General features: G+C 36.8%; 2 protein-coding genes and 2 long non-coding RNA genes across 4 annotated transcripts in view; 1 reads left to right on the top strand and 3 right to left on the bottom strand.

Annotated features, from left to right (window-relative positions):
* The window catches only part of LOC131310383 (uncharacterized), a 156,241-nt gene that overhangs the window by 86,652 nt on the left and 42,903 nt on the right, over positions 1–26,686 (bottom strand). The window lies entirely within an intron of this gene.
* Positions 5,701–9,100, top strand: LOC131310391 (uncharacterized). Its single transcript, XR_009195201.1, has 2 exons — positions 5,701–6,047; positions 8,809–9,100. It is a non-coding gene; the product is annotated as an uncharacterized LOC131310391 (long non-coding RNA).
* LOC131310392 (uncharacterized) lies at positions 13,318–15,005 on the bottom strand. The gene is made up of 2 exons (XR_009195202.1): positions 14,865–15,005; positions 13,318–13,724 (listed from the first exon to the last, which is right to left on the bottom strand). It is a non-coding gene; the product is annotated as an uncharacterized LOC131310392 (long non-coding RNA).
* Positions 24,930–26,663, bottom strand: LOC131310390 (uncharacterized). The gene is made up of 2 exons (XM_058337380.1): positions 25,492–26,663; positions 24,930–25,353 (listed from the first exon to the last, which is right to left on the bottom strand). The coding sequence occupies exons 1-2, from the start codon at positions 25,614–25,616 to the stop codon at positions 25,101–25,103; spliced, it is 378 nt and encodes a 125-aa protein (XP_058193363.1). The 5' UTR covers positions 25,617–26,663; the 3' UTR covers positions 24,930–25,100.

The raw sequence follows: 26,686 nt of genomic DNA, 5'->3' as shown, positions 1-26,686 counted from the left end.
ATGTGACACATTGAGGGGAGATTTCATAATTTATTCTCTTTTTTCTTTATTTTTTGTAATTTTTGGGAGAATTTTTGAGGGGCCCACCGTCCTTTTTAGAGTTTGGTCCTCCAAAAGTAAATTTGGTCCTCTAAAAATGGAGGACCAAAAGTAAATTTGGAGTACAAAATTCCTCCAAAACTCTAAAAAGGACAATGGATCCCTCAAAGATTCTTCCAAAAAGTACAAAAAGTGAAGAAAAAATGGAATAAATTACAAAATCTCCCCTCAATGTGTTACATCCATCCTTTATTTTGGTGGAAATGGAGATGGATTGGAGATGCTCTTAAGCGTAGAGAGCAGAGAGAGAAGTCTATAGCTTCGAAGCTCTGGAAACCCTAGTGAAGGTTGTTAAAGCGCGAGGGATGTCTGTTTTCAATTCAGAGATTTACCGGCCGGTCTTAAGAAGTTGTGTAAAATTCCCATTAAGTATTAATCATGTTTTAATTTACATCTAAGTCTAGTTACCTCTGCAAAGTTACACTAATACCCTTACACATCAAAAACAGAAACGAACGACAACAACTTGGCACAAACTTCGCTCATCTCATTCAAACTTCGCTCATCTCATTCCACTTCGCGCGAACTTCACTCCCTCTGCTTGCTGGCGATTTTCTAGGGTGTGTTCGCGATTTCTTGCTGGTTGATTTTCTAGGGTTTTGTTTGTTGTTGTTGCGATGTAATCTTTGATCTATATTCCAGGAGAGTTAATTGAGCCCCTGTGTTGATGATCTACTAGTCTAGCTAATCTCTGATCTCGATTTAGGTGAACTCTCTCTCTCTCTCTCTCTCTCTCTCTCTTATTGCATTACATTGATTTTTTTTGAAATCGATTTTTGAAAGCTAATACAAAAAAGCTTATTCTGATTCGCTTTCATTGTTCTGTTTTGTTATCCACTTGTTGATATTGCTGCGATGTAATCTCTGATCTGTATTCCAGGAGAATTGTTGATGATCTACTAGTCTGACTAATTTACGCCATTTAACTAGTGCCTCTGAAAGTAATAGTCGAGAAAATTAAATTTCTATACAAAAATGGTTTATCCAAAACACTGTCAATTCGGTCATCTTTACATTAGAAAACTGTCAATTTTCCAATATTAAATTTGCAAACACTATGGTTTTTTTAAATTTTACAAACAATGTCAATTTATATTTTTAAACACAGACACTATCAATTTTATCATTTTCACATTTCCAAAAGCACTATCATTTTACTGATGTGCTTTTGTTTTCACTGTTTTTGAAGAACAGTATGGAGGATTCTGCTGTATTGTTGCGCAGGCGGGCCGATAAAAGTGTCGCTATCATTTTGTCACAGAATTTGGATTTTGAGTCATTGGTTAGCAAGTTGTCTCACAAATGGAAGGATTTGACTCAAGGATGCTTTGAAATATCTTATACCTAGATGGTCATCCAAACTGTGATGTTGACTGTGATGAAGATTTGATTGCTTTACGTACTTTAGCTAAGAAGTTTAGAATTGGTCGTATTGATGTTTTTGTTCATGACTTGACTGGATCTAATACTAGTTTGAATGTTGGAGAGTGTGGTGATAGATCTAGTTCTAGTTTGAATGTAGGAGGGTCTGGTGAGTTGATATTTGAAATTGACAATGGTTCTGAGATGACATTGTCGTTATATGATCAAGAAAGGAAGCAGTTGAAGTCAGATGCTTGGCGCATTGCGATTAAGGGAGTTGATCAGGTGTTTGTTGATGGTGCTGTTGCTTTCTGCAACTCTTTAAGCAAGTATTCGTTATTTCATGGCTTTCAATACATTTATGCTAAGAATGATGCTGAGACTGTGAAAGCACGTTGTAGTACATTGCATTGCACATGGTTTGTGAAGGCCAAGGTAGAGAAGCCAAGTGGACTGTTTAGGATAAAAGAGTTGATGAATGAGCATTCTTGTGGGGCTGCATCGTTGTCGACTAGTAGTTCTCGTAGTAGTTCTGGTTTGATAGGCCGAATATTTTCAGAAGATATTCGGTTGAGTCCGTCGAAACGTCCCGTGGATGTTAGGAAGGAGTTAAAGAAAGACTATGGGATAGATGTGACTTATCGAAGAGCATGGATGGGTGTTGAGAAGGCTAGAAGTTTTGTGTATGGGGATTATACAAAATCATTTAAGGAATTAACATGGTTTGTGAATTCCTTTAAGGCTTCAAATCCTGATAGTGCATGTGACTTAGAGTGCGATGAGGCCCGGCGTTTCAAGAGATTGTTTGTCGGGTTTGCAACTTGCAAGCACGGGTTTAAATTCTGTCTACCTCTTCTGTTTCTTGATGGAACTTTTTTGAAGGGAACTCACAAAGGATGTTTGCTCGCTGCTTGTGCTAAAGATGGCAACCGAGGTAATACTTCTATCTATCTTTTGTAGATGCAGTATATTTGTATTTTCTACGCATTTTTTTCGATCTTGTATGAAGTAGTGAACTGCATTCTGAAAATTTAGCAATGCTTTGTGTTAGATTTTGCCATGTTTTCATTCTTGACAAAAATTTAACAGTGGTAGATATGGGCAGATATGAAACTAACCACTACCTGCTAGAATCCCCATGAATAGTGTACTGATTTGCAATTCCCACTTGATTCTACCATGAAGAGAATGGACAGGTTTGTAGGTTGTACACATGGAGTGATTTCGACCAATGAAAAGTTCATCTGGGGATACAACGAGGAGCATATTTACAAACAATTGTGGATATCCATCGATTCCCATGTTGTTGTGGGATTAGTGTACTTAAGAATAAATGTACATATTGGATTTAATAGTATGAGGTTTTCATTTGAAACTTGCTTATCTGGAGAGGGGGGAAAAAACCTGATTTACGATCTAAAGTCTAAACTTCAGCACTATTTTTGGATGCTCAAGATCTGTTCATTGTGGATATTAGCGATTTCTTGTTCTCGATTTACCATTTAGAGGGGTCGGTGCTATGATCGATATGTTTGTTGTTTATTCTATGGGCTCATGGCATGTTTGAGTGTCTTAGGATTCTGCTAATAGTCTCTGCCTTTTATTCTAATGGGGTTTTTTTTTTGCTGGCTTCCGAAACATAGAAAGATCGGTGGACTAATCTAGGATAAAAATACATTACTTTGATTCTTGTAAATGTGAACCAAATTATCATGTTTCATAATCTATTTCCTCGAAGTTGCGGCTGTTGGAAAGTAGGACTTCTGGAAATGACATTTGGATAACCATGGGCATGGATGATTCATTGCCAACAATGCTCTCTTCATGCACATCTGCGCGCGAATTTTCTCCCTTGTACCATACAAGTCTTAGATTACGACATTTCTTCTCCACTCTAGAATCTGGATTACGAACTTTTTTGAAATCTTCAATTAACCTTTTCGTATGCTGTGATATTCGCTTCCTATGTAGCATCTTTCTAAGTTGTTTACAATTCCAGGCAGATGCCTCCTTTAAATTGGCAGTATAATCACATTTTGGAGATGATCACCAAAACATACAAGAACCCACTAAATTTTTATAGTGCAAATACAACAACTTGAATGTTTTTTTATGTTTCGGTGTGAAAAAACATACAAACAAAACAGAATGGTGATATCGAGCTTCCACTTTTTTGCGTAATGGCTTCACTTTAGAGGGTGGATATCTTCTTTCAAGTGCTTGGATACCTCATGAATGTCATTAGATGCCTTTTTGTGCATTTCTGGTCCCATGGTTATTCAGTGACGGAATTAGTTTATTAAGTTTGTGTATCTTACCTATTTTGTGAAATCGTTCTGTTGTAAACAATAGAAATATTTACCTTCTTTCTCAACTTGAACTGATTTCAGAATAATGTTCTGAAATCTTTGAGATTGCCCTCATTACCTTTTGTTTCTCCAGCACTTTTATATAAAATGTAGAACCTTAAAGTTAAGTAAAGCTTTGCCCAATTGTGTTGTCCATATTTTCATTGGTTTAATGCTTTATCTGCTATTTATTTACTCCTCCTTTTGAATTGATTGTAGGCCTATATCCCATTTGTGTCGATATTGTCGATTCTGAAAATTCTGAAAATTGGCACTGGTTTATGTTGAAGTTGAGAGATTTTCTGGATTTTGATAAGGAAGTAGTGTTTATATCTAATCGCCATGAAGGGTTGTTATGAGCTGTAGAATCTGTTTTCCCGTCTTCACCCCATTCGTATTGTCTACTTCATCTTAAAGCCAATTTAAGGAAGCATATGGGGGGGTTAGACACAAAAAAGAAGAAACATATTGTGGCCTTATTCCATAGGTGTGCTTGTGCAGCGAATGTACAAGAGTGTGACAAGCTTTTGAGTAAACTCAAGCAAGATGGTGGAGTAAAAATTACTGAATTTCTGTCAAGATTAGAAAATGAACATTGGTGTCATCCTTATTTCCCAGGAAAAAGATATGGTGAGTTGACTTCCAATCTTGTTGAGTGCTTTAATAATTGGATTAGAAAGAAGAGTCGATTGCCAATAACTCAACTTGTTGATAAGATTAGACTAAAGTTAATGGACCAAATGTGTGATAGGAGGGAGTTGGCAGCGAAGTGGAAAACTGTTATTTGTCCAAAATGGGACAAGAAATTGGTTGAGTTGTTTGGTCTATCGAAGACATGGAATGTAGTTAGGTCAAATGGAGATTTATATGAAGTGCAGTCTGATCCGTCAGTTGGTGTTGACACTACGCGTCGTAGTTGTTCTTGTGGAGATTGGCAGCTAAACATGTTCCCGTGCGTTCATGGTGTTTGTGCATTGAAGAAAAGTAAGAAGGACTTAAATGATTACATGGAACATTGCTTCTTCTCTGAATCTTATCGTGAGGCATATTCGAAATGCATCAATCCTGTACCTAGGATTTGGCAGAATGTTGATCTTGATGCTGCTAATGATATTCTTCTTCCTCCACTGTGCAAGAGACCTCCCGGACGACCTCAGACAGAAAGGATACCATCAACAGGAGCAAAGACCAAAAAAGTTACTTGTAGCAGGTGCGGACAGGTTGGTACACATAATAGGGGAACTTGTAAAGAGCCTTTGGAGAGTTGAGACTAGAGGTATAAAGTGCAGCAGGTGTGAGAAGATTGCTAGGCACAACAAGACAACTTGCACAAAGGATTTGAGAACTTGTGGGATTGCTGTTTAGAATAAGAGAGTAGGAATGTTCTTTAGAAAGGATTCTTGTTTGACATTTGCTTCAAGAATGACATTTTCATTTGAGAACTTCAGCATATTTTTCCATTGACTAATTTTTTGGAAGTGCTTAATAAATGTGTTTTTTCATTACTGTGGTTATGTTCCACTGATGAATTGAGATTGTCTTGTTTGCATACTTCTGCAATAAAATTTCACTGTTCAATTTTTAGAAGTTGAAAAAGCATGGCAAGATAGTGCAAATTTTGGGAATTGGCATGTCAAGATGGTGCAATTTCCATGATTATGTGTAATGGGTTTCCGAAACTTGAAACACAGTATATGCCTGTTTTGTGCCTGTTTTACCGCTCCCCATGTCTGGGTATGTCATGAAAGTGGTGACCATTTTTAACTTCAGAATGGCTGCTGCTGATGATTCCGAGGCCTATTCTGTAGAGACCCATAATTATTTTCTCAAATTTTAAATGTTTAATATGTATTTGGATTATCAAAGTGTGTATAACAATGTGGACATGAGTTGGGTCAATGTGAGATGACTTGTAAGTTGTGGGAGTTGACGTGATACAATAGGAGTGAAAGGGTGAAAGTGTTATTTGTGCTATATAAGTCAAAAAAAAAAAAGGGGAGCAGGAGATTATTTTTCTCTCTTTTCCTTTCCTTTCTTTTCTTCTTCTCCGGCATCTCTCTCGGCTCTCACCTCTCTCACCTTCTCTCTTCGATTTCATCGACCACGAGTGAGACTTTTGAAAAATCCCAAGTACTAAAGTTGTTCTACGCGACGAGAGCTTCCTATCCATCGAAGAAAATTCACGATCGGAGCACTTCGAAGTTTCCTCCATGTTCGGGCTTGCTTCTAACCTTCGAGGTAGGGATCTCCTACCTTTCTTTACATGTTTAAGTGTTGGATGGATGTACGAGAATCAAGTTTGATCATCTATTTTGAGTCTTGAATAAATCTTGTATGCTGAAAATTTCGTGGGTTCTGCTAATCTGTCTTTTTGGAGCCTTTCTGCTAGGAATTAATTTTTGGTGCCTTCATAACAGTTAAAGTACGTTTCAATACGAAGATTTCGGTACCAAGATCATGAAAAACCGATAATCACACAATTAGTTATGAATTTTTGAATACCGGCTGTTTCCTGGATACGCGAACCTGTGCGTGGCTGTCTTCTTTTAATTTTCTGGGCATGATGAACATTTTGGGTGGCTTTGGGTCTTTTACAGGAGGTGCATATTTAAGTTAAGAAGAGATTGGCGTTGGAATCAATTAATTTGGTTAAGTATACAATTTTTGGTGAATTTCTAAAGCTGGGTTGGTTGATAGGTGCGAAAATGGTTGCGAAACTGTTTTTCTTTTGATTGTTGGGTTAATCTCCTCTCGTTTCTGAACCTGGGATTTTTACTGAGTGTAGGGTTTGTCGTGGTGCAGCTTTTGGCTTTGGTTTCACTATTTTTGGGTTTAAGATGAAAGAGTTATGATTTTTCAATCAATTTTACTTATTCCCGCGTAGAATCTGACAGCACTGGCGGACTTAGGTAAAATGGCCATAACTCCTAGCTCGGGACTCGAAAGGACACACCGTTTGTTTTGGTAGAAACTAGACACATAGAGCTTTCCAACGATACATCCCATGCATCATGGGTATGTCCGAACGATAACAGATTTGCATCCAAAGTTGACCTAAATTCTGCCTTTGTACCAGTTTTTACTGTTATGTTGGAGCTATAATTGAAAGGCCGTAGTTAAGTTACCCGAACTCCGTTTTTGATGTATGATCTATGGATTCAAAGGAGAAGCCTACTTTTCAATGGTTTAAATGTCGTTCTTAAATTTATGTTATTTGATCGGATATAGTCAGAACTTCAAGTGTGAATGATTAATTTCACCTATTGGATATGTGGGGATATGATGAGTTGATCTAGATGATTAATTATTGGGATATGAGAATTAGTGAGCATAAGGGTTAAAATACTTGTAAACGATTGGAATAGAAAATGGATTAGATGGATGATATGATCGATGATAAATTAAGTTGTAGAATGTTTGACGCGATGTGTAAATTATTCGATGTCTTTCCATGAGATTAAGTCTTTGGGCTTGCGGGATACTTGCAGTGAGTTAAACAGGATTTGGTGAATCACTTGGCATGAGTGCATGGTTGTTAAGCACTGATGGGTACTACAAAGATGAGGATCTTTATAAGTATTTGCAAATTAGACTCTTAATGGAGATGTCACAAAGGGGGTCCATTAGGTGGTAATATGAGATGTGAATCGAAAGGATTTTAGCGGACGCACGGGGGTCCTAAAAGCCCGGAATTGATCCAAAGGATTTTAGTGGACGCACGGGGGTCCTAAAAGCCCGGAATTGAATCAAAAGGATTTTAGCGGACGCACGGGGGTCCTAAAAGCCCGGAATTGAATCAAAAGGATTTTAGCGGACGCACGGGGGTCCTAAAAGCCCGGAATTGATCAAAAGGATTTTAGCGGACGCACGGGGGTCCTAAAAGCCCGGAATTGATCCAAAGGATTTTAGCGGACGCACGGGGGTCCTAAAAGCCCGGAATTGAATCAAAAGGATTTTAGTGGACGCACGGGGGTCCTAAAAGCCCGGAATTGATTCAAAGGATTTTAGTGGACGCACGGGGGTCCTAAAAGCCCGGAATTGAATCAAAAGGATTTTAGTGGACGCACGGGGGTCACAAAAGCCAGGAATTGAACGAAAGAATTTTAGTGGACGCACGGGGGTCCCTAGTGCCCGGAAGGGCACAAGAAAGCCACGGATCTACCGAAAGGTGTGATGCCGAAATGAACATAGGACGCATGGGGTCCTTAGTGCCCGGAAATAAAATCGAAACGCGTGACATGGTGAAACGGAGAATCTTGTTATTATTTATGATCAACTAAGATTGAAAATGTCAGTTTGAGTTGGTAACTTGGAACGTCTAATGTGTCAATACATGCTTTCTTTTATTTTTCCCTTTAGACCGCCAAATCCTTGTGGCTTGTTCTCCTGATGTGTGATGGGCAGTTCTGTGTGAATGTATAAGTGGTACCTCGTGGTGTGATGCATTGTGAGAGTTTCATGTATGGTATTTGCTTGTCAGACTTATAAGGGAAATCTTAATGTGGAGGAGTTTTGCTAGATGTTGAGATTTGAAGTTTGATTTGGGATTGACGGATGAGTTTTCCTTGTTGTTGAGGTGCGGTATTGTTCGACTTGTCATTGCTTACCTTATGTTCTAGCTCTACATGCCTAGTGTGTATATTTTTGGTGAGAGGTTGGTTGGTTGTATGAGAAAAGAAAGTGAAAACATTTTGTTAAAGAACTCAGACTAATCTTTAGGTCTTTGAAATGGAAATGAAAGTGCAGGGATTGGGTTGGGTAATGCCGTAGCGGTAAGCTGAGATTTTTAAGAATATTGGTGTGTGTGTGGGTGAGAGTGTTGGTGTTTGAGAAATGGAGTTAAATATTTTTCAGCGTGAGTATGACATTTTGAGCTTCACATTTGACAAAACAAGTACGTTTTTGGAAAATGTTTTCCCTTGTGATCTGTCTTCACTTCTGCATGCAATTTAGGTATGGACATCTCTACGAGCTAGTGTAGCTCACCCTATCCTTTCAGGTACTCGTCATGGCACTTAGCTTGGATTGCATGGAGTGCATATTGAGACGTCTCTTGGGAGCTTCATTGGAATCATTAAGGAGGTGTTTTATCATCTAGTCAAATTCATGTTGTGTACTTTACTCACAATTGAAGGTTGTATCTTTTGGTTAGAACATATGTAAAGCTAGGTATAAACTCCTCTCTTTGATTATTGTGAAGCCCTTTTTATGGAATACGTTTGGGAGACTTTATGTAAAAAAAAAAAAAAAAGTTTAGAGAGAAGAAGAAGAAGAGACTGTGATTCTTTGTTTGGATTGGCTTGACATTTAATGGTAAATATAGTTGAGGAAAAAGATTTTTTGTTTATAAAAAATATATTATTATTTTAGTTGAAAATCGAGGGCGTGACATATTCGGCCATGTTGGATGCGTTTGCGGAGGAACAAGGTGTTTTTTTGGAAGCTTTGGTGCAGAATTTTGGAAAAACATAAGGGCAGTATCATGATGAGAACTTAAAATTGATTCTATATCTGAATTGTGTCTTTACTTGTTTTTGTTGTTACTGCTTTCGTTTGGCCTTCGCCACTATGCTAATCAGTGGAATATAAGACTAACCATTATATAAGTTTTATGATTAAATTATGTGAAGATCAGTGTACGAGCATGAACTGTTATAAATGTGCCTACATTGGTGGAAGAATTTTCAAGGATTTTGCTATGAGATTATGGTCTTGAAAATCTCAAATCTTAATTCTGATATGAAGCAGTCCCTGAAATTTACTGTTGTTATTGTGAAATTAATAGGGAGAAATGATAGAGTGGTTAAATTTTGCATAGTTCACAATCCCACAGCTAGAGTTGCCTAAGAGTTTAGAGTTGTACCCTGTAGGAACCATTCACTTTTGTTAATAGGCATTTAATTCTGCATATTGTTTAATGAGCGTTTGAGCTTAGTGTGAGTGATCTGAGTGAGATCTCTAGCTGGAAAGGGATAGCAATATTATGAGAAAATGATGCAATTAGTAATCCAAACTCCTGAACCCGTTTGAACTGATAAAAATGAAGGAATATGGTAGGTTTTGCTTCTGCTGGATATTTGGTTATGGAAGCACAACCAAATATTTGGCCCCCGCTGTGTACAAATGATGTGTCTGCCACCGGACGAAATGCACCACTATAAGAAATGAGATTACTAGTATGGATTATCTTTTCTTCACAATACCCATGGTCTGACTAAAAATGGAAGCCACAACAAGCGGCAGATCCGCAGATGCATTTGGCTACACTCTCTAGTTGCATCAGATCATTACCAAGCTCCTTGTTTTTATGTTTATTCTTGTTCTTTTTTGTCTTTTGGATAAACCTCAATTACTAGTTACTAATAATAACTCTACTTTTTTTTGGATGGGAATAGCCTTTTTAGCAGGGATAAAATTATTAGCGGTCCACAACCACTACCAAGGTTTTTCTTTCTCGAGGGAGTTTATTGAGTGCTGCTGATTTTGTCAAACCAGTCAGTCTCCGGCCCTCGGACGACCGATCCGAGCCGTCCAAAAATTCTAAAAAAAAAAAAAACCCGATAGGCCTACGCGGGAATCAACGGCATCCGAGGTGCGTAGGATGCTTGATCCGAGCACCCCTTTTTCGTGTACGTTTTTCCTCCCCCCCCAATCGGTACATATAGCATTACTCAATATTGCCCCATCTATTCGACCATCCAGGAGCAGGACAATTCTATCCTTGTAAAGTAAATAATACTACTACTCTTCACATATGTAAAAGGTGTAAAGCTAGTCAAATTGACATGTCAAGAGGCCATCTGTGTTCGGTTTGGCAAATCCAATAAAAAACCAGTCGAAAACCTTCCAATGTGAACAATCGGTCTCTCTCTTGGTCAAAAACCTTCCAGTCATTGAAAATGTAAAATCAATGTTATGTGTAAAAATGACAGTGTTTCAAATCTAAAATTAACATTGTTTCGAGTAGATTCTATTTCAAATTCACAGTGTTGGCATAACAAAAAAATGATAGTGTTGCAAATGTAAAATTGACATTGTTTGGAGTTGATTTTATTAATTTTACTTCCAAACACTGTCAATTTTATAATTCCAAGCACTGTCAATTTTGTCAAACTTTAAAATAGCTAACAATGTTATACGTAAAAATGACAGTGTTGGCATAACAAAAAATAAATTGACAGTGTTTAGAAATAGAATTAACAAAATTTCATTTCCAAACACTGTCAATTTTATAATTCCCAGCACTGTCAATTTTGTCAAACTTTAAAATAGCCAACAATGTTATGCGTAAAAATGACAGTAATTTCATTTCCAGACATTGTCAATTTATAATTCCAAACACTGTCAATTTTGACTACTTTAAAATAGCTAACAATGTTATGCGTAAAAATGACAGTGTTGGCATAACAAAAAATGACAGTGTTCCAAATGTAAAATTGACATTGTTTGGAGTTGATTTTATTAATTTAAAATAGCTAACAATGTTATGCGTAAAAATGACAGTAATTTCATTTCCAGACACTGTCAATTTATAATTCCAAACACTGTCAACTTTGACTACTTTAAAATAGCTAACAATGTTATGCGTAAAAATGATAGTGTTGGCATAACAAAAAAAGACAGTGTTCCAAATGTAAAATTGACATTGTTTGGAGTTGATTTTATTAATTTAAAATAGCTAACAATGTTATGCGTAAAAATGACAGTAATTTCATTTCTAGACACTGTCAATTTATAATTCCAAACACTGTCAATTTTGACTACTTTAAAATAGCTAACAATGTTATGCGTAAAAATGACAGTGTTGGCATAACAAAAATTGACAGTGTTCCAAATGTAAAAATGACAGTGTTTGAAAAGTAAAATGAGAGTGCTGACATAACAAAAAATTACAGTAATTGAAAATGTAAAATCGACAGTGTTTAGAGTTAGTTTTATTAATTTCATTTCCAAACACTGTCAATTTTGTAGACTTTTAAACACTGTCAATTTTCTAAAATTCACTATGTTGGCATAACAACAAAATGACAGTGTTTAAAATATAAAATTAACATTGTTTGGAGTTGATTTTATTAATTTCATTTATAAACACTGTCAATTTTGTCAACTTTAAAATAGCTAACAATATTATGCGTCAAAATGACAGTGTTGACATAAAAAAATGACAGTGTTTGAAATGTAAAATTGACAATGTTTGGAATTGATTTTATTAATTTCATTTCCAAACACTGTCAATTTTATAATTTCAAGCACTGTCAATTTTGTCAAACTTTAAATAGCTAACAATGTTATGCGTAAAAATGACAGTGTTTCAAATGTAAAATTAACATTGTTTCAAGTAGATTCTATTTCAAATTCACAGTGTTGGCATAACAAAAAAATGATAGTGTTTCAAATATAAAATTGACATTGTTTGGAGTTGATTTTATTAATTTTACTTCCAAACACTGTCAATTTTGTCAAACTTTTAAATAGCTAACAATATTATGCGTAAAAATGACAGTGTTTGGCATAACAAAAAATGACAGTATTTGAAATGTAAAATTAACATTGTTTCGAGTAGATTTTAGTTCAAATTCACAGTGTTGGCATAACAAAAAAAATGACAGTGTTTCAAATGTAAAATTGACATTGTTTGGAATTGATTTTATTCTAATTTCATTTCCAAACACTGTCAATTTTATAATTCCAAGTACTGTCAATTTTATAATTCCAAGCACTGTCAATTTTGTCAAACTTTAAAATAGCTAACAATGTTATGCGTAAAAATGACAGTGTTGGCATAACAAAAAATGACAGTGTTTCAACTGTAAAATTAACATTGTTTCGAGTTGATTTTTTTAATTTCATTTCCAAACACTGTCAATTTTATAATTCCAAGCACTGTCAATTTTGCCAAACTTTAAAATAGCTAACAATGTTTTGCGTAAAAATGACAGTGTTGGTATTAAAAAAATGACAGTGTTTGAAAAGTAAAATGAACAATGTTTCGAGTAGATTTTATTTCAAATTCACAGTGTTGGCATACCAAATAAAATGACAGTGTTTCAAATTTAAAATTGACATTGTTTGGAGTTGATTTATTAATTTCATTTCCAAACACTGTCAATTTTATAATTCCAAACACTGTCAATTTTGTCAAACTTTAAAATAGCTAACAATGTTATGCGTAAAAATAACAGTGTTGGCATTACAAAAAATGAATTGACAGTGTTTAGAAATAGAATTAACAAAATTTCATTTCCAAACACTGTCAATTTTATAATTCCCAGCACTGTCAATCTTGTCAAACTTTAAAATAGCTAACAATGTTATGCATAAAAATGACAGTAATTTCATTTCCAGACACTGTCAATTTATAATTCCAAACACTGTCAATTTTGACTACTTCAAAATAGCTAACAATGTTATGCGTAAAAATGACAGTATTGGAATGAGATGAGCGAAGTTTGAATGGTAACTAAAATGTGGGGCTTCCCCAAATAGTTAAAGCTGCCAACAAGAGAAGTAAATCCATGATGTCAACCTAGTTACAATACAAAATTACAAAATAGGATGTGTTCTGTCAATTCCATTAGTTTTAACAGATCAACCAGCAACTTAACAAAATCCTTCCAACATAGTAGACAGAATTTTGATCTTCAACAAACACCTTCAGTTTATTGAAAGAGAAATACAAACTGCACAACTTGTTTTCAGTAAATTCAACCTTCAGACAGGCATTAACAAGCATAAAGAGCAAAAGGAGATGCTTGTTTCAACTTAGAAGTGCTCGACTTGCTTTGATCACTCAAAAAAGCAAGTATCATCTTGGCTCTTGTTTTCCTACACTCCTCAATACTTATTACTTTGCTCCGTTCTTGGTTCATTAGATAATGCTTCATCAAGAAGATAACGATGACCCCACAATCAACACTGTAACAAAAAAATTGTGCCATGAGATCTTATTGTTGGGGGGAGAGAGAGAGAGAGAGAGAGAGAGTCACGATGATTGCGAATGAGTAGATCAAGGAAACTGATAAATGATTGCGAATGATCATTTGTACCATTATAGCTATAATGAAAATTAAATTTGAGGGAGAAACTGAGCAACATTCCATATGACTTACTAGCAAATAGGAGTAATAGAAAGAAAAAAAGATGTACTCTATAGGATATCATTGTCCCATCAGCTGACCAATTGAGACAAACAAAACATTAAACACAAAAGGGCATATTTTGGTTCATTGATGTTCCTTATGCAAGTCAAGCAGGGTAACCCAACTTCTTTCCCAAGCACAAGCTCTCAGCTTAATCCCCTCCCATAAAAATCTCGGCTAAGCGAAACCCCAGCCCAAGCTCAGAAAGTCATAAAGGGCTTTAAAACAAGCATGTAGAAGTCGTAGGATAAACAGGGATCGAAAAGTTCACTGTTGGAAAAGGGAAGGCAGTTTCCCTTAATAACTATGTTTGAGCAGGAAGGAAATTATGAAGGGAGGTTTGACGGAAACTCATCACAAGAACGAAACATGGTTGATCTTTCTATTGTCCATCACTTTATACCTTATCCCACCCTCATGGTTTTACCATGATGCAAGGACAAAAAAAACATCTTAAGAGTTGAGTAGGTAGGAAAAAGAAAGAGGCCTCCTGCTTTGGTTAGAAAGAATAACTGGTATTATTCTGCAGATTGGGGGGGGGGGGAGAGAGGTGGATTACGAAGCAATTATTGCATTAATAGCTCTGCAGGTTTTCTATTCCATACCTCCAGCGTATTTCATCTTCAGGAAATTTAGGAGTCTAAGTTAGCAAGTGATGCTATTCCAGAAAAGTAAATTTCATTCCCAAGTGTTCTATATTCACTTCATACAAGGGTCTAAAAGAAACTGAACAAATTTTAAAGACTAAGCTAGAGGCCACAGAAGATAAGCACGTTAGTAGTAGTGGAACTGAAATAGCTCATGTCTGGTTCCAATTGCATTCTACATTAAAATTGTAACATCACAACTCAGAACTGGTCGAACAGAAATAAATACATTTATGTATATACGTGCATATAGTGTAACTAGTCCTTACCATATCAAGAGGAGACATGTCTTCCAAGCTGCAAAAAGCATGTACTCCAAGCTCCAGTAACAGAGGGAATGCTCCGAGAAACTGGAAACTCTCAGTACATCCCGCATCTAAGTAGATAGTTGCACCTTCAATGTCCTCTGATATCTGGACAAGATAAAGAAAAGTCTTCGAATAGCCCCAAAAAAAAAGTGAAACTTCAGAAAGCATAAATGTAAATAAGAGAAGAATGCCAATCCCTCAACCACCACAGATTGATTCACGTATACATTGACAATTGGAAAAGAGCCCAAGCGTCTACGGAACGACACTAGTTATATTTTCCTACAAAGTTACATGCTGGTGCTACCCAATAGAAGAGAATTGATATAGCCATAGCATGCAACCTTTCTTGTATTGTTTTTGTTTGAAATACCACTACTGCTTCCCACATAAAAAAAAAAACTATTTATATCAACACAATGGGCAGGGACAGACATTTATCCTAAGGGCTGCCTTGGAACCTCTTTGATTTTGGAAGAACTGAAGAACTAATTGTACGTTGTGCGGGGTAAGCCTCTAGACAACTCACACAGACCCACATCAAATAGATACGATTATGGTGATCGCGAATGAGAAGTAATAAGCACCGTGAAGTCACAAGAAAGAGAGAGAAAGACAATAATCACACATGAGACGAGAATATACGGTTAAGTGTTAACTACCATCCATAGGCAGTCAAAATGGCAGAAGGTTTTACTATCAGTGGAGAATCAATGCTCCGAAGAACTATAACGCAGTTTTCTAAGGAGAACAAAACCCTAATTTCCTCTCCTTCCAAGTCTAATTTCACCAATTAGGGGTTCCTTGGGATACAAGTACTTGCATATGAGGCAAAATACGCAAACCAACTTGTTGAAGTCCAAAGACACTTTAACCGCAAATCACTCGAGTTCAGATGAGTTGTGCCCGAGCGCGAACGGTCAGAAGCTCAATTTGTTGCTCATAACGCACCCCCTTCTCTCCTTCTGTAACATGCTTGTAACATATATTATAACATGCTTGTCCACGACGCAAAATGACAGTGTTATAACATGCTTGTAACATATGTTGTCTCATATCTCATACATAAAACTGCTTCCTACACTTAAAAATGCATAGGCATAGGTTCAAGATGGTTACGAAGATGTCTAGCCATTTTGCTGAAAACATGGCCCCAATTATTAGCTATTTTCTAGCACGTCTGTTTTCTTATTACCGGTGACAATGTCTGTTTCATTCAGTCGTACACTTGTTGTCACGACCCAAAACCTACCTTGGAAGTCGTGACCGGCCAAGCGGGTGTTAAGCCGCCGAAGGCCTGCTCATATTCTAGTTTAGGGATTTCTCACGTCATTGTCATTTTAAACCATATAAGCAAGGTATGCGGAAGCGTAGAATAAATAACATAATCCCAGAGCTTCTAAGTGTACAAGTATAATAATTACAAACCATTAGGCTACACACAATTCTCCACGGTTATTCTAGCACCTCATTCAGTCCACAACTTGCTATCTACCTTAACCTGAAAAATTGGAAAAGGTTTTCATAAGCCGAAGCTCGGGTGAGAAACGTATACCAAAGTTACAAGTTTGACCATGGAAATACCTCACTTAGTAAAATAATTCAAGAGCAAAGCACATTTCAAATATTCTCATCAAATTCTCCAGTACATGCATTTTAGTCCATAAGCTCATTTCTTTGGTCCAAAAGATGGACCCTTTTCATTTCATTTTTTCTTTCAACTTTTGCACTTTTGAGCGATAATAGCATTCAACGGTATTTTTGCCAGTCGGTTGGGGAGCGACCCCATTGAAGAGTGGTAAGATATCATTACCCCGTGATGCCTAGCTGCATCTCCTACCTTATTACTTCCCGCCACTAGTATCTTTACCCGTCCCCTAGCACTCGGGACACCGTTTGAATGAATCATATTATCACAAGCATGTACTCGCAACCAGTAAAATTCAAGTTTCCAAAACATATTGCCATGGTCTAATTTAATTGCAACTCAAAAGATTTACAAACCAGCCATCGCATGCATTAACATCAATTAAACCAACGAGGAAGTTCAAATTCCATATTTTCTAGCAAAATCAAGCAATGGCATCTCATTCCAAAATTTCAGAAAATACATGTAACTAAGACATGCGCAACTCACCAAAAAGGATGCGTCTAACTTGACGTGGCACTGAACTAGCCCAAGGCACTGGTACCTATACAAAATGTGCCACAAATTACTTCTTGCCACAGTTTGAACATGATCTAGGAATTGACTCTAATTTCTTCACTAGGCCGTCGGGTCGGCACAAATACTATAGTATTTATTATTATTATTTTGGTTCTATTACAGAGGAAGTATAAAGCTAATAATTAACGTACATAGCTAATCTATAGCTAATCTATTATTTTGGTTCTATATAGCTGTTCTATAATTACCCCTAGAAGTTGTGGGTACAAATTAAAAAAGAAATAACGTATGAGTTGGGAAAAAGAATTCATCAGTTAGGATAGGTACGAAGGATTAGTGGAGTCTCTTAATTAACTTAATCAAACTCCTATATTAATCTTCTAAATTGAGGCTTATAACAGTCACAACATCACGGCAAATAATTTACTTAAACCAATTTACGGCGGCGAGTTCCGAAACCAAACTCTTTGCCGGAAAGAGTTTCGCTTGTGTGAAAATTTCGGGGGTTCGGGTGCTGCGTATGCAAGAGGAGAAAAAGATGCGGTGAAAAGGTGAGAAAGATTACCAATAGAAACTGTAGGAATCCTCCGGAAAACAAACGGAATGGTAGTCGGTGGATCTCGGCAGAAGAAGAAGGGTACAGGAGTCCCTCGCTCTCCTTTACTATACTCTCTTTTCTATCTCTTTTTTTTTTTTTTACTTTGCTTTTGCTTTCTAATTTGTTAATTACCCATATATATATATAAAACAGTGGAAGGCGGTGAAACAGGTGAAAGGAATTACACCTGTAATTCCGAAGCACCACTCCACGACACGTAGTATGGTGAGTCAGCTCGTTGCGATTTCGGTTCGTACTCGTTCAGATTTCAGTCTCCGAAAAATTCTAAAAATTCAACACAGACTAATAATAATTTAAGGGTCAACATGGCGGTGTTGGATTTTTAAGGAAAAATCTCATCATTGCGTAACTCATACAATGAGTCGGGTTTCTATTCGGACCACGTGATTAAACTACTACTTTTTTTTTTCTTTTTAAAAAAAGACAGGATTTTACATTTCTCCCCACCTTAGGAAATTTGGTCCTCCAAATTGAATATATTGATAATCATCGAATAACAAAGAGTCTTTGCGAAGCACGAGTAGCATTTTTTTTCTTTCCCATTTTGTGTAGTCAGCTTTCTTGTATCTTGATCAGCGGTGGTAGAACACGTTTGTCACATTTGGTACACAGCGTTCTGAGATTCACTTGACTTGTTCCTCGTATGCTATCTCCTTCCCAATCGTTGCTCTTCAGGAGACATATCGAGATTCTGCAACACTTTCCGTATAAAGCTTTGAAGGACGTCTAGCTTGCACTTGTCAAATAGCTACTGGTGTAGGCGAATTCCGCTGATAGTAGTTGCTGCCCTTGACTTAAAAATCTTCGAGTAAACTTGCATCGATCATCTCTTTTAGAGTTAGAATCATTTGCTTGAAAGTGATGGAAATTCCCTAAATCTGGACTCAGATTCTAGATGTCCATTTCGTACAATTACTTGGACATGGAGTTCAAAAAGTTGATGTCAATATTCTAGATGTCAATCACTTTTTCGTTTTTCATCGATATGCATCTACTTCAGCTTTTGATGTTCTTTTCATATTTCTCTATCGAGATCTTTCCTCATCAGCTTTGATAATAACGGCAGCCTCTAGAAGAAATCCTAAAAACTAGTTGACACAGTCTAAGAAAACCTATTCATACTCTACCAATTATTCCCTATATCAACTTGCTTGAAACGTTCCAGAAGTTGAGTCATATAACAATTACTGCTTTCATAACAGATGAAAATTCAAGGAAAAAGAATCATATTCATATTGGACATTTAACAAGTTCCATGGAGTAGAAAAAGGTTTTAGATTGATCAGATAAGGCACCATTAAAAAGAACAAATCTGAGCATATAACAATTTTGGAGATCGAGTAAATTGTTAGCTTGGTTACAACACATTTCTTTCTGAGTTGTTTGAATAGGAATTGGGTTCAGAGGCAAGGGGCATGGAAGAAGAAAATGCACAATTTCTGATTTGTACATTCACTGAACCCACATAAGCCCAATGAAACCAAGTTTACAAAAGAGTTAGAAAGGAGCTAAAAATGGAATTGCACAGAGTCTAGGAATTAATCAAGTTACTCATATGCACATCTTAGAAAATATAATGAGGGCTGACATAGAAGAATTTCTGAGGTTTCACCATTAGGATTCACAAAAAGCAAACAGAACAAAATTATACAAAAGCTCAAAAGAAGACTACAAAGGCTAATTGAATCAAAGTTTCACAATAGAGTTCAAAAGAATACCACGTGAGGCAATAGAATCAAAGTTTTGCATCATAGTTCAAAAGAAGTTGAAAATGGATTTTGTTGAGAGTTTAGAGATTAATCTAGATATTTCTCTTGAAATTGCGTCGGCCTAACGCATTTCAAACTAAACATCCAAGACTAGTCATCTGATATAGACAGAAAAATAATTTGGAGAACAATAATCAGTGCTCAAGGGCTGTATAGAACAATCAGAGATTGATAGCTTTCATCTTGCAATGTGAGAGCAGCAAGCAATTATTGGAGTTCAAACAATTGATGGAACAATTCTCCTATTTCGTTTAAGAATGAAGGACAACAGTAGGGATAGTTACTTTCAAGAAGACGGAGGCGATGAATACGATTCGGATTCATTTGGTTCACGCTCAATTATATGAAGTTCAGTAGAGAAACAATGCTAAGAAATAGGCAATACTGATTCGAAATATGCCCATCAAGCTCATATTTGATCACAAAAGAAACACAAAGAAAGAATTGAAACAGCGCAACAAATGAGATTCATCAATAAAGAGTATTGTATGTCCCAAATAGATTGAATAAAATTGTCTTATGTCAAGAAGACTTACTAACAATGTTAACACAATGAGAGTCAAGCAAATAGGATTCATCTATAAAGAGTATGATCTTATAGCTCTAGATTCTTGGAAAGGTACACTTGATAGCCACACTTCCACTGCGCACTCTGATTATCTTTCTCCCAAGTCGTTTCTTCTCCCTTTTTCTCCTTTTTTTAATGTAATTGTGACCACATTTTAACACTTTACATTACCCATATTCACTTGAGCCTCCTTCCATATAGAGTGTTGGGTCTGAGATCAATATTAAACAAAGGCACGATGTCATTCAGTGTCCAAAAGGATTTCCTCAGTGCCATTTAGACCACAAGGTAGTTTGACATCATTTCTTGTCTATCTCTAGACACTATTTTAAATGTGAGATCAACTTCAAGATAGAACAGACAAAACACATAAGGTACATAAAGTTGTGTGCTCAAACTGTGAAGCTAGACTCCTAAAGCTCTGGGTTTTAAGAAATTCATAAACTAATGCTCTGATACCACTTCTGTCACGACCCAAAACCTACCTTGGAAGTTGTGACCGGCCAAGCGGGTGTTAAGCCGCCGAAGGCCTGCTCATATTCTAGTTTAGGGATTTCTCACGTCATTGTCATTTTAAACCATATAAGCAAGGTATGCGGAAGCGTAGAATAAATAACATAATCCCAGAGCTTCTAAGTGTACAAGTATAATAATTACAAACCATTAGGCTACACACAATTCTCCACGGTTATTCTAGCACCTCATTCAGTCCACAACTTGCTATCTACCTTAACCTGAAAAATTGGAAAAGGTTTTCATAAGCCGAAGCTCGGGTGAGAAACGTATACCAAAGTTACAAGTTTGACCATGGAAATACCTCACTTAGTAAAATAATTCAAGAGCAAAGCACATTTCAAATATTCTCATCAAATTCTCCAGTACATGCATTTTAGTCCATAAGCTCATTTCTTTGGTCCAAAAGATGGACCCTTTTCATTTCATTTTTTCTTTCAACTTTTGCACTTTTGAGCGATAATAGCATTCAACGGTATTTTTGCCAGTCGGTTGGGGAGCGACCCCATTGAAGAGTGGTAAGATATCATTACCCCGTGATGCCTAGCTGCATCTCCTACCTTATTACTTCCCGCCACTAGTATCTTTACCCGTCCCCTAGCACTCGGGACACCGTTTGAATGAATCATATTATCACAAGCATGTACTCGCAACCAGTAAAATTCAAGTTTCCAAAACATATTGCCATGGTCTAATTTAATTGCAACTCAAAAGATTTACAAACCAGCCATCGCATGCATTAACATCAATTAAACCAACGAGGAAGTTCAAATTCCATATTTTCTAGCAAAATCAAGCAATGGCATCTCATTCCAAAATTTCAGAAAATACATGTAACTAAGACATGCGCAACTCACCAAAAAGGATGCGTCTAACTTGACGTGGCACTGAACTAGCCCAAGGCACTGGTACCTATACAAAATGTGCCACAAATTACTTCTTGCCACAGTTTGAACATGATCTAGGAATTGACTCTAATTTCTTCACTAGGCCGTCGGGTCGGCACAAATACTATAGTATTTATTATTATTATTTTGGTTCTATTACAGAGGAAGTATAAAGCTAATAATTAACGTACATAGCTAATCTATAGCTAATCTATTATTTTGGTTCTATATAGCTGTTCTATAATTACCCCTAGAAGTTGTGGGTACAAATTAAAAAAGAAATAACGTATGAGTTGGGAAAAAGAATTCATCAGTTAGGATAGGTACGAAGGATTAGTGGAGTCTCTTAATTAACTTAATCAAACTCCTATATTAATCTTCTAAATTGAGGCTTATAACAGTCACAACATCACGGCAAATAATCTACTTAAACCAATTTACGGCGGCGAGTTCCGAAACCAAACTCTTTGCCGGAAAGAGTTTCGCTTGTGTGAAAATTTCGGGGGTTCGGGTGCTGCGTATGCAAGAGGAGAAAAAGATGCGGTGAAAAGGTGAGAAAGATTACCAATAGAAACTGTAGGAATCCTCCGGAAAACAAACGGAATGGTAGTCGGTGGATCTCGGCAGAGGAAGAAGGGTACAGGAGTCCCTCGCTCTCCTTTACTATACTCTCTTTTCTATCTCTTTTTTTTTTTTACTTTGCTTTTGCTTTCTAATTTGTTAATTACCCATATATATATATATAAAACAGTGGAAGGCGGTGAAACAGGTGAAAGGAATTACACCTGTAATTCCGAAGCACCACTCCACGACACGTAGCATGGTGAGTCAGCTCGTTGCGATTTCGGTTCGTACGCGTTCAGATTTCAGTCTCCGAAAAATTCTAAAAATTCAACACAGACTAATAATAATTTAAGGGTCAACGTGGCGGTGTCGGATTTTTAAGGAAAAATCTCATCATTGCGTAACTCATACAATGAGTCGGGTTTCTATTCGGACCACGTGATTAAACTACTACTTTTTTTTTTCTTTTTAAAAAAAGACAGGATTTTACACTTGTCTAAGTACAAAACTATGTGAAAGACCGTGTACACAAGCATAGGGACAAAAGAAGAAGGAATTTGTCAAAACCTTTAACTCGATTGTTTCATCAGTCTCAACCTCGGGAGTGGCTTTACTTCAGATCTACTACTTTACGGCACAACGCCCTAGCAAGACTAGGTAGATCATAGATGCTAATATATTGGTCCAGTGGTACTAAAATGCTCGCTGGGCAACCAAAATATCAATTTATTCCCTTTCCAGTCACTCAGTGATGTATATTCAATTCACCAGTCTTTTCAAGAAAATCGCAGCTATATCAAATGCCATGAACTTGAATAAGAAAATATAGTTCATCATATCATTTTTGAAGTGTTTTGGCAACAAAAAGTCTCTAGCAAAAACCTAATAAATCTGAAAGCAATCAATTTCATTCTAAGAACCTAGTAAATCTTTAGCAAAATCAGTGCTAAACCACAGCTCGTACAGTAATACACACAAAATCCTTGACAATTGCCACAATTTAAACATGCAATGGAGCAAGAATTAAGAAAATATAGTTCATCATTTCATTTTGCTAGGGTTCCGCAACAAGATGTCGTTCCAGTATCGAAACCCTAAATCTCTGTAAACGAAAGAGGCCACGCGAACGACATAGTAGACTCGATTCGGAAGCTGTAGAGTCTATTTGAAAGCTATAGACTAGAGTGCGAAGATATTCGATGGGAACGAAGATAGTCGTAGAGACCAGCCTTGTGGTATTGGGCGAGGGAAGTCCAGGGGTATTTCGGGAAGGGAAAAACGGGCCGTCCTTGTTGGTTCTTTTTAAAATTGGGTTGGAGTGCGTGGGAAGTCCACCAAAAAAGGGAGACTGGCCCGTAGTTTTTAATTTTCTATTTATATGGCTAGGGTTTGGGAGCTGATCGATACTACATCGAATACCGAAATTACCCCCATCCTTTTACCTTTAATTTTAGTAACTTTCCCTGAGGTTTTCTGATGAATGCAGAATCGTACCCTGAAGTATCTGATATATCACCGTCTGCCTTAATTTGAAGTTATTTATCGAAAGACCCCTTTTCTGGTATCTTTCCGTTTGAAACCCTAACAGAACTAGTGATGTCAACATTAATTCGATCATGGGAAATTTGCCCGCAACTAATCTCGAAAATAAAACTGAATCTACAACCTTCCCACAATAGCCTTCTATATATTCCCAAAGAGAAAATCTTTTTAATGGCGAAGCTGTGAATAGTTGTTTACGAAGCCAATCGCAACCGTCCAAAACACTTTTGGACGGTCTAGATGTTTTTTTGAATTTTTCCGGGAAAGAGTTAAACTTTTCTCCGAAAAAGTTTCATTACAGACCGTCCAGAACACTTTTGAACGGTTGCGATTGATTGCTATTATAAAGAACTTGTTTACGGCTCAACTGTGAATAAGTTTCTCTTATTCTCAAATCCGCTATCCTCAAGTCAACAACGACTGTTGCAGACCACCTTCACGGGTGAATGTCACATCCTTTCTCCCATCCCCTCCTTAACCAAATCCTAACTTATGTGTTGGCTTAGCATGTTTTGAGTGTTTTTAGTTTTGGTGTGCATTGGACGTGAAAATAGGCTTAAAAGAGGCTTTTTGTTTGGTTGATGATTGAAAAAGAAAAGTGTTGAATGCATGAAAACCTTCAAGGAAATGCAAATCAATCTAATTCAGAAGGAAATGCAAACCCTAACAGAATTCAGAAAAAACTAAACAATTCACTTTTAATTGATACTTAGTTACTGTTATGAGAGAAATATTGAATTCGAATCCGAGATTCCCTCTCCATTTACTCGCTCGTTTTTTCAGTTGTTTTGACTTTATTTTTTAGTAATCTTAGATAGAAATCAAAATCAAACTTTATTTTTCTCAAATTAATCGAATAATTAGTCAAAATGAACATGACTTGGCTTTTCAGATTCTTGCCACTACACAACCACGTTTGCGTACCCCTTTGCCTACAAATGATACAGGAAGGCTTACCTCAGACCCGAAGCCCCTATAATTGCTTGGAAGCGTCTTAGCTCTGAACCCCGTGTTTGTGTCAAGGAGAGATAGATAACTCTCGGCGAATAAATTCTTCTATCATTTGACAAAATAAAAGTAAAAACCCAAACGTTCTTTCAAGCCTCAACAGCTGAATATCCATGCATGTTTCATGATCATAGAAGGGGCCATTGCTAAAATTTTAAGCTAGCACCATAATAAAACGAATAAAAAAAAACACTCTTTAAAGAGCAAAACCTTAACTTTTTGGTTGTGCATTTTTCCGTAATGAATTTGGAGGACGTTTTTTCTATGGAACTCATACCGTCATATGGTCGATGGTTAGGAAAATTATTAGTAGAAAATTATGTTTTCCATACCATAAAATTGTCCAATAAAAATAATTATGAGATGTTTCGAAAAATAATTATGAGGTGTTCATGAAAACTCAAACTTAACATCAAATGCGATTAAATTTGTCTCTCGACAAGACAATGATGACCACGATAACAATAACATCAAATTACCAGAAACCCTTCTAAGAGAAAAATAACTCAAGAGATTTACGTTCGAATAATCAAAGTCACAACCTCCAGAATAGAACTGAATTAAGCTAGGGAAGCAATTCTGGGGGCCATAATCTCTAGGAGTCCCTTTGGATTGTCCACATGAACCCAGTGGCCGGAGTTGGGAAGAACATGCACTGAAAACTTCCCCTCAGATTCATCAACCCTTCGATTGGCAAGGCTTTCAAGCCTCTGAATCACATCAGTGTCCCATCTGTCGCTCTTCTCAGCGCGCACAATAGATACATCCATCCATTTAGGCGGGTGCTCCAGCAAAGGCCAATAATCCGTCTCCCTAAGAAAATAAAAGCATACTCCATATTCTTACTCATCTAAATAGGCATATGACTGAAAAATAACGACAACAAAAGCAAAAGAAATTAATTGAGAAACTGACCCAGACGGAATTCAAAGAGGAAAGTGGTTAGTTTACCGGTAAGAATTGAACATATCAACAGCACCTTCAAGATTAAAAGCCCATGTCTCATGTTCTCCTGATTTTTTGAGGTTGCTGCCTATCCATTCTGACAATGACTTGGAGAAGCCAAGTTTAATCATGTGGTCTACCAGCCACCTGAAGGCAGGATGATAAATAATTATGAAAACTGGTATACTAATCACAACAAACAACTTGCAATATTCTGTGTCGAAAAACAGCTTAAGAAAATATATCCTCAGAAAGATGTTTTGAAGTGAAGCTCCTACTGTCGTGGAGCATATGTAATTTTCATAGGCCTCAATGCAAGATTTTATCAAAACTGCCGCTGTTCAGACTTTCTGATTGTTGAAGAGGACAGAAAAAATAGGTTAGCATAGCTTTCTGAGTTGGCATAGTTTACAAGATGAGATATGAATCCTTTTTTCCGAGCCATAACCGGTGCTTTAAGTTCTATGCAGTTAAAAAATACAGAAATTAGGCAAACTGTAATGAAGTCGACTTATGCTTATAATGAGTTACACATCCAACATCTCTCACACACAAACTGTAGGGATTCACAATTTACATACTCATCAACGACCAATATTATATACCTGCCATTTAGAGTAGACACAATTTAGTTGTTGATGAATGGATCGACCTCGACTCATTTTCAGCTTTTCAAGTTCATTCAATTTCATTTACGTATCGAATGCAACCCAACTTTCAACCACTATCAAGCGAACTGACCCGAGCTCAAGCAATGCTGGTCTTGACTAGGTTACATTTTGTATAATGATAAAAACACCACCAGGATGAGCTGAGCTGGAGCTTGAGCTCAAACAATGTTAGCCAAGCTCATTCTCAGCTTCAAATAAGCTTGGACTGTAATTCCTGACTGAGCACAGCGCAACAAGCCAATACTCAGCTTGATACCACTCGTTTAAAAATTGCAACCATAATCGTACCAAGAGCTCTCTGAAGGGGGCTACTTTTGGAATTTCCTGATATTTCCAAAAGATCCAGGTCCTCTCATCACTTTTCTTGTGTCTTAAGCGGCACGCAACAGCCTACATGCCTTTCCACTGTGGTATGGTATCGATGGGGTAGACTGCTATAGATTACAATATAGGAAAATAATTATTTTTACAGCGAAAACATTCAATAGATCACATTTCTAAAGCCATTTTTCCATACTCTAACTTTTGCC

Source organism: Rhododendron vialii, chromosome 12a, assembly GCF_030253575.1.
Source record: "Rhododendron vialii isolate Sample 1 chromosome 12a, ASM3025357v1".
Taxonomy (NCBI): Eukaryota; Viridiplantae; Streptophyta; class Magnoliopsida; order Ericales; family Ericaceae; genus Rhododendron; species Rhododendron vialii.
The sequence above is the reverse complement of the archived record's forward strand: the minus strand, read 5'-3'. Positions and strand labels throughout refer to the sequence as shown.

Excerpts from the sequence above, each read along its gene's own strand:
- LOC131310390 (XM_058337380.1), bottom strand. The coding sequence starts at position 25,616 with ATGATTAAACTTGGCTTCTCCAAGTCATTGTCAGAATGGATAGGCAGC. Across the intron at positions 25,354-25,491 it reads GATATGTTCAATTCTTACCG|GGAGACGGATTATTGGCCTT; the intron begins GTAAACTAACCA and ends TTATTTTCTTAG.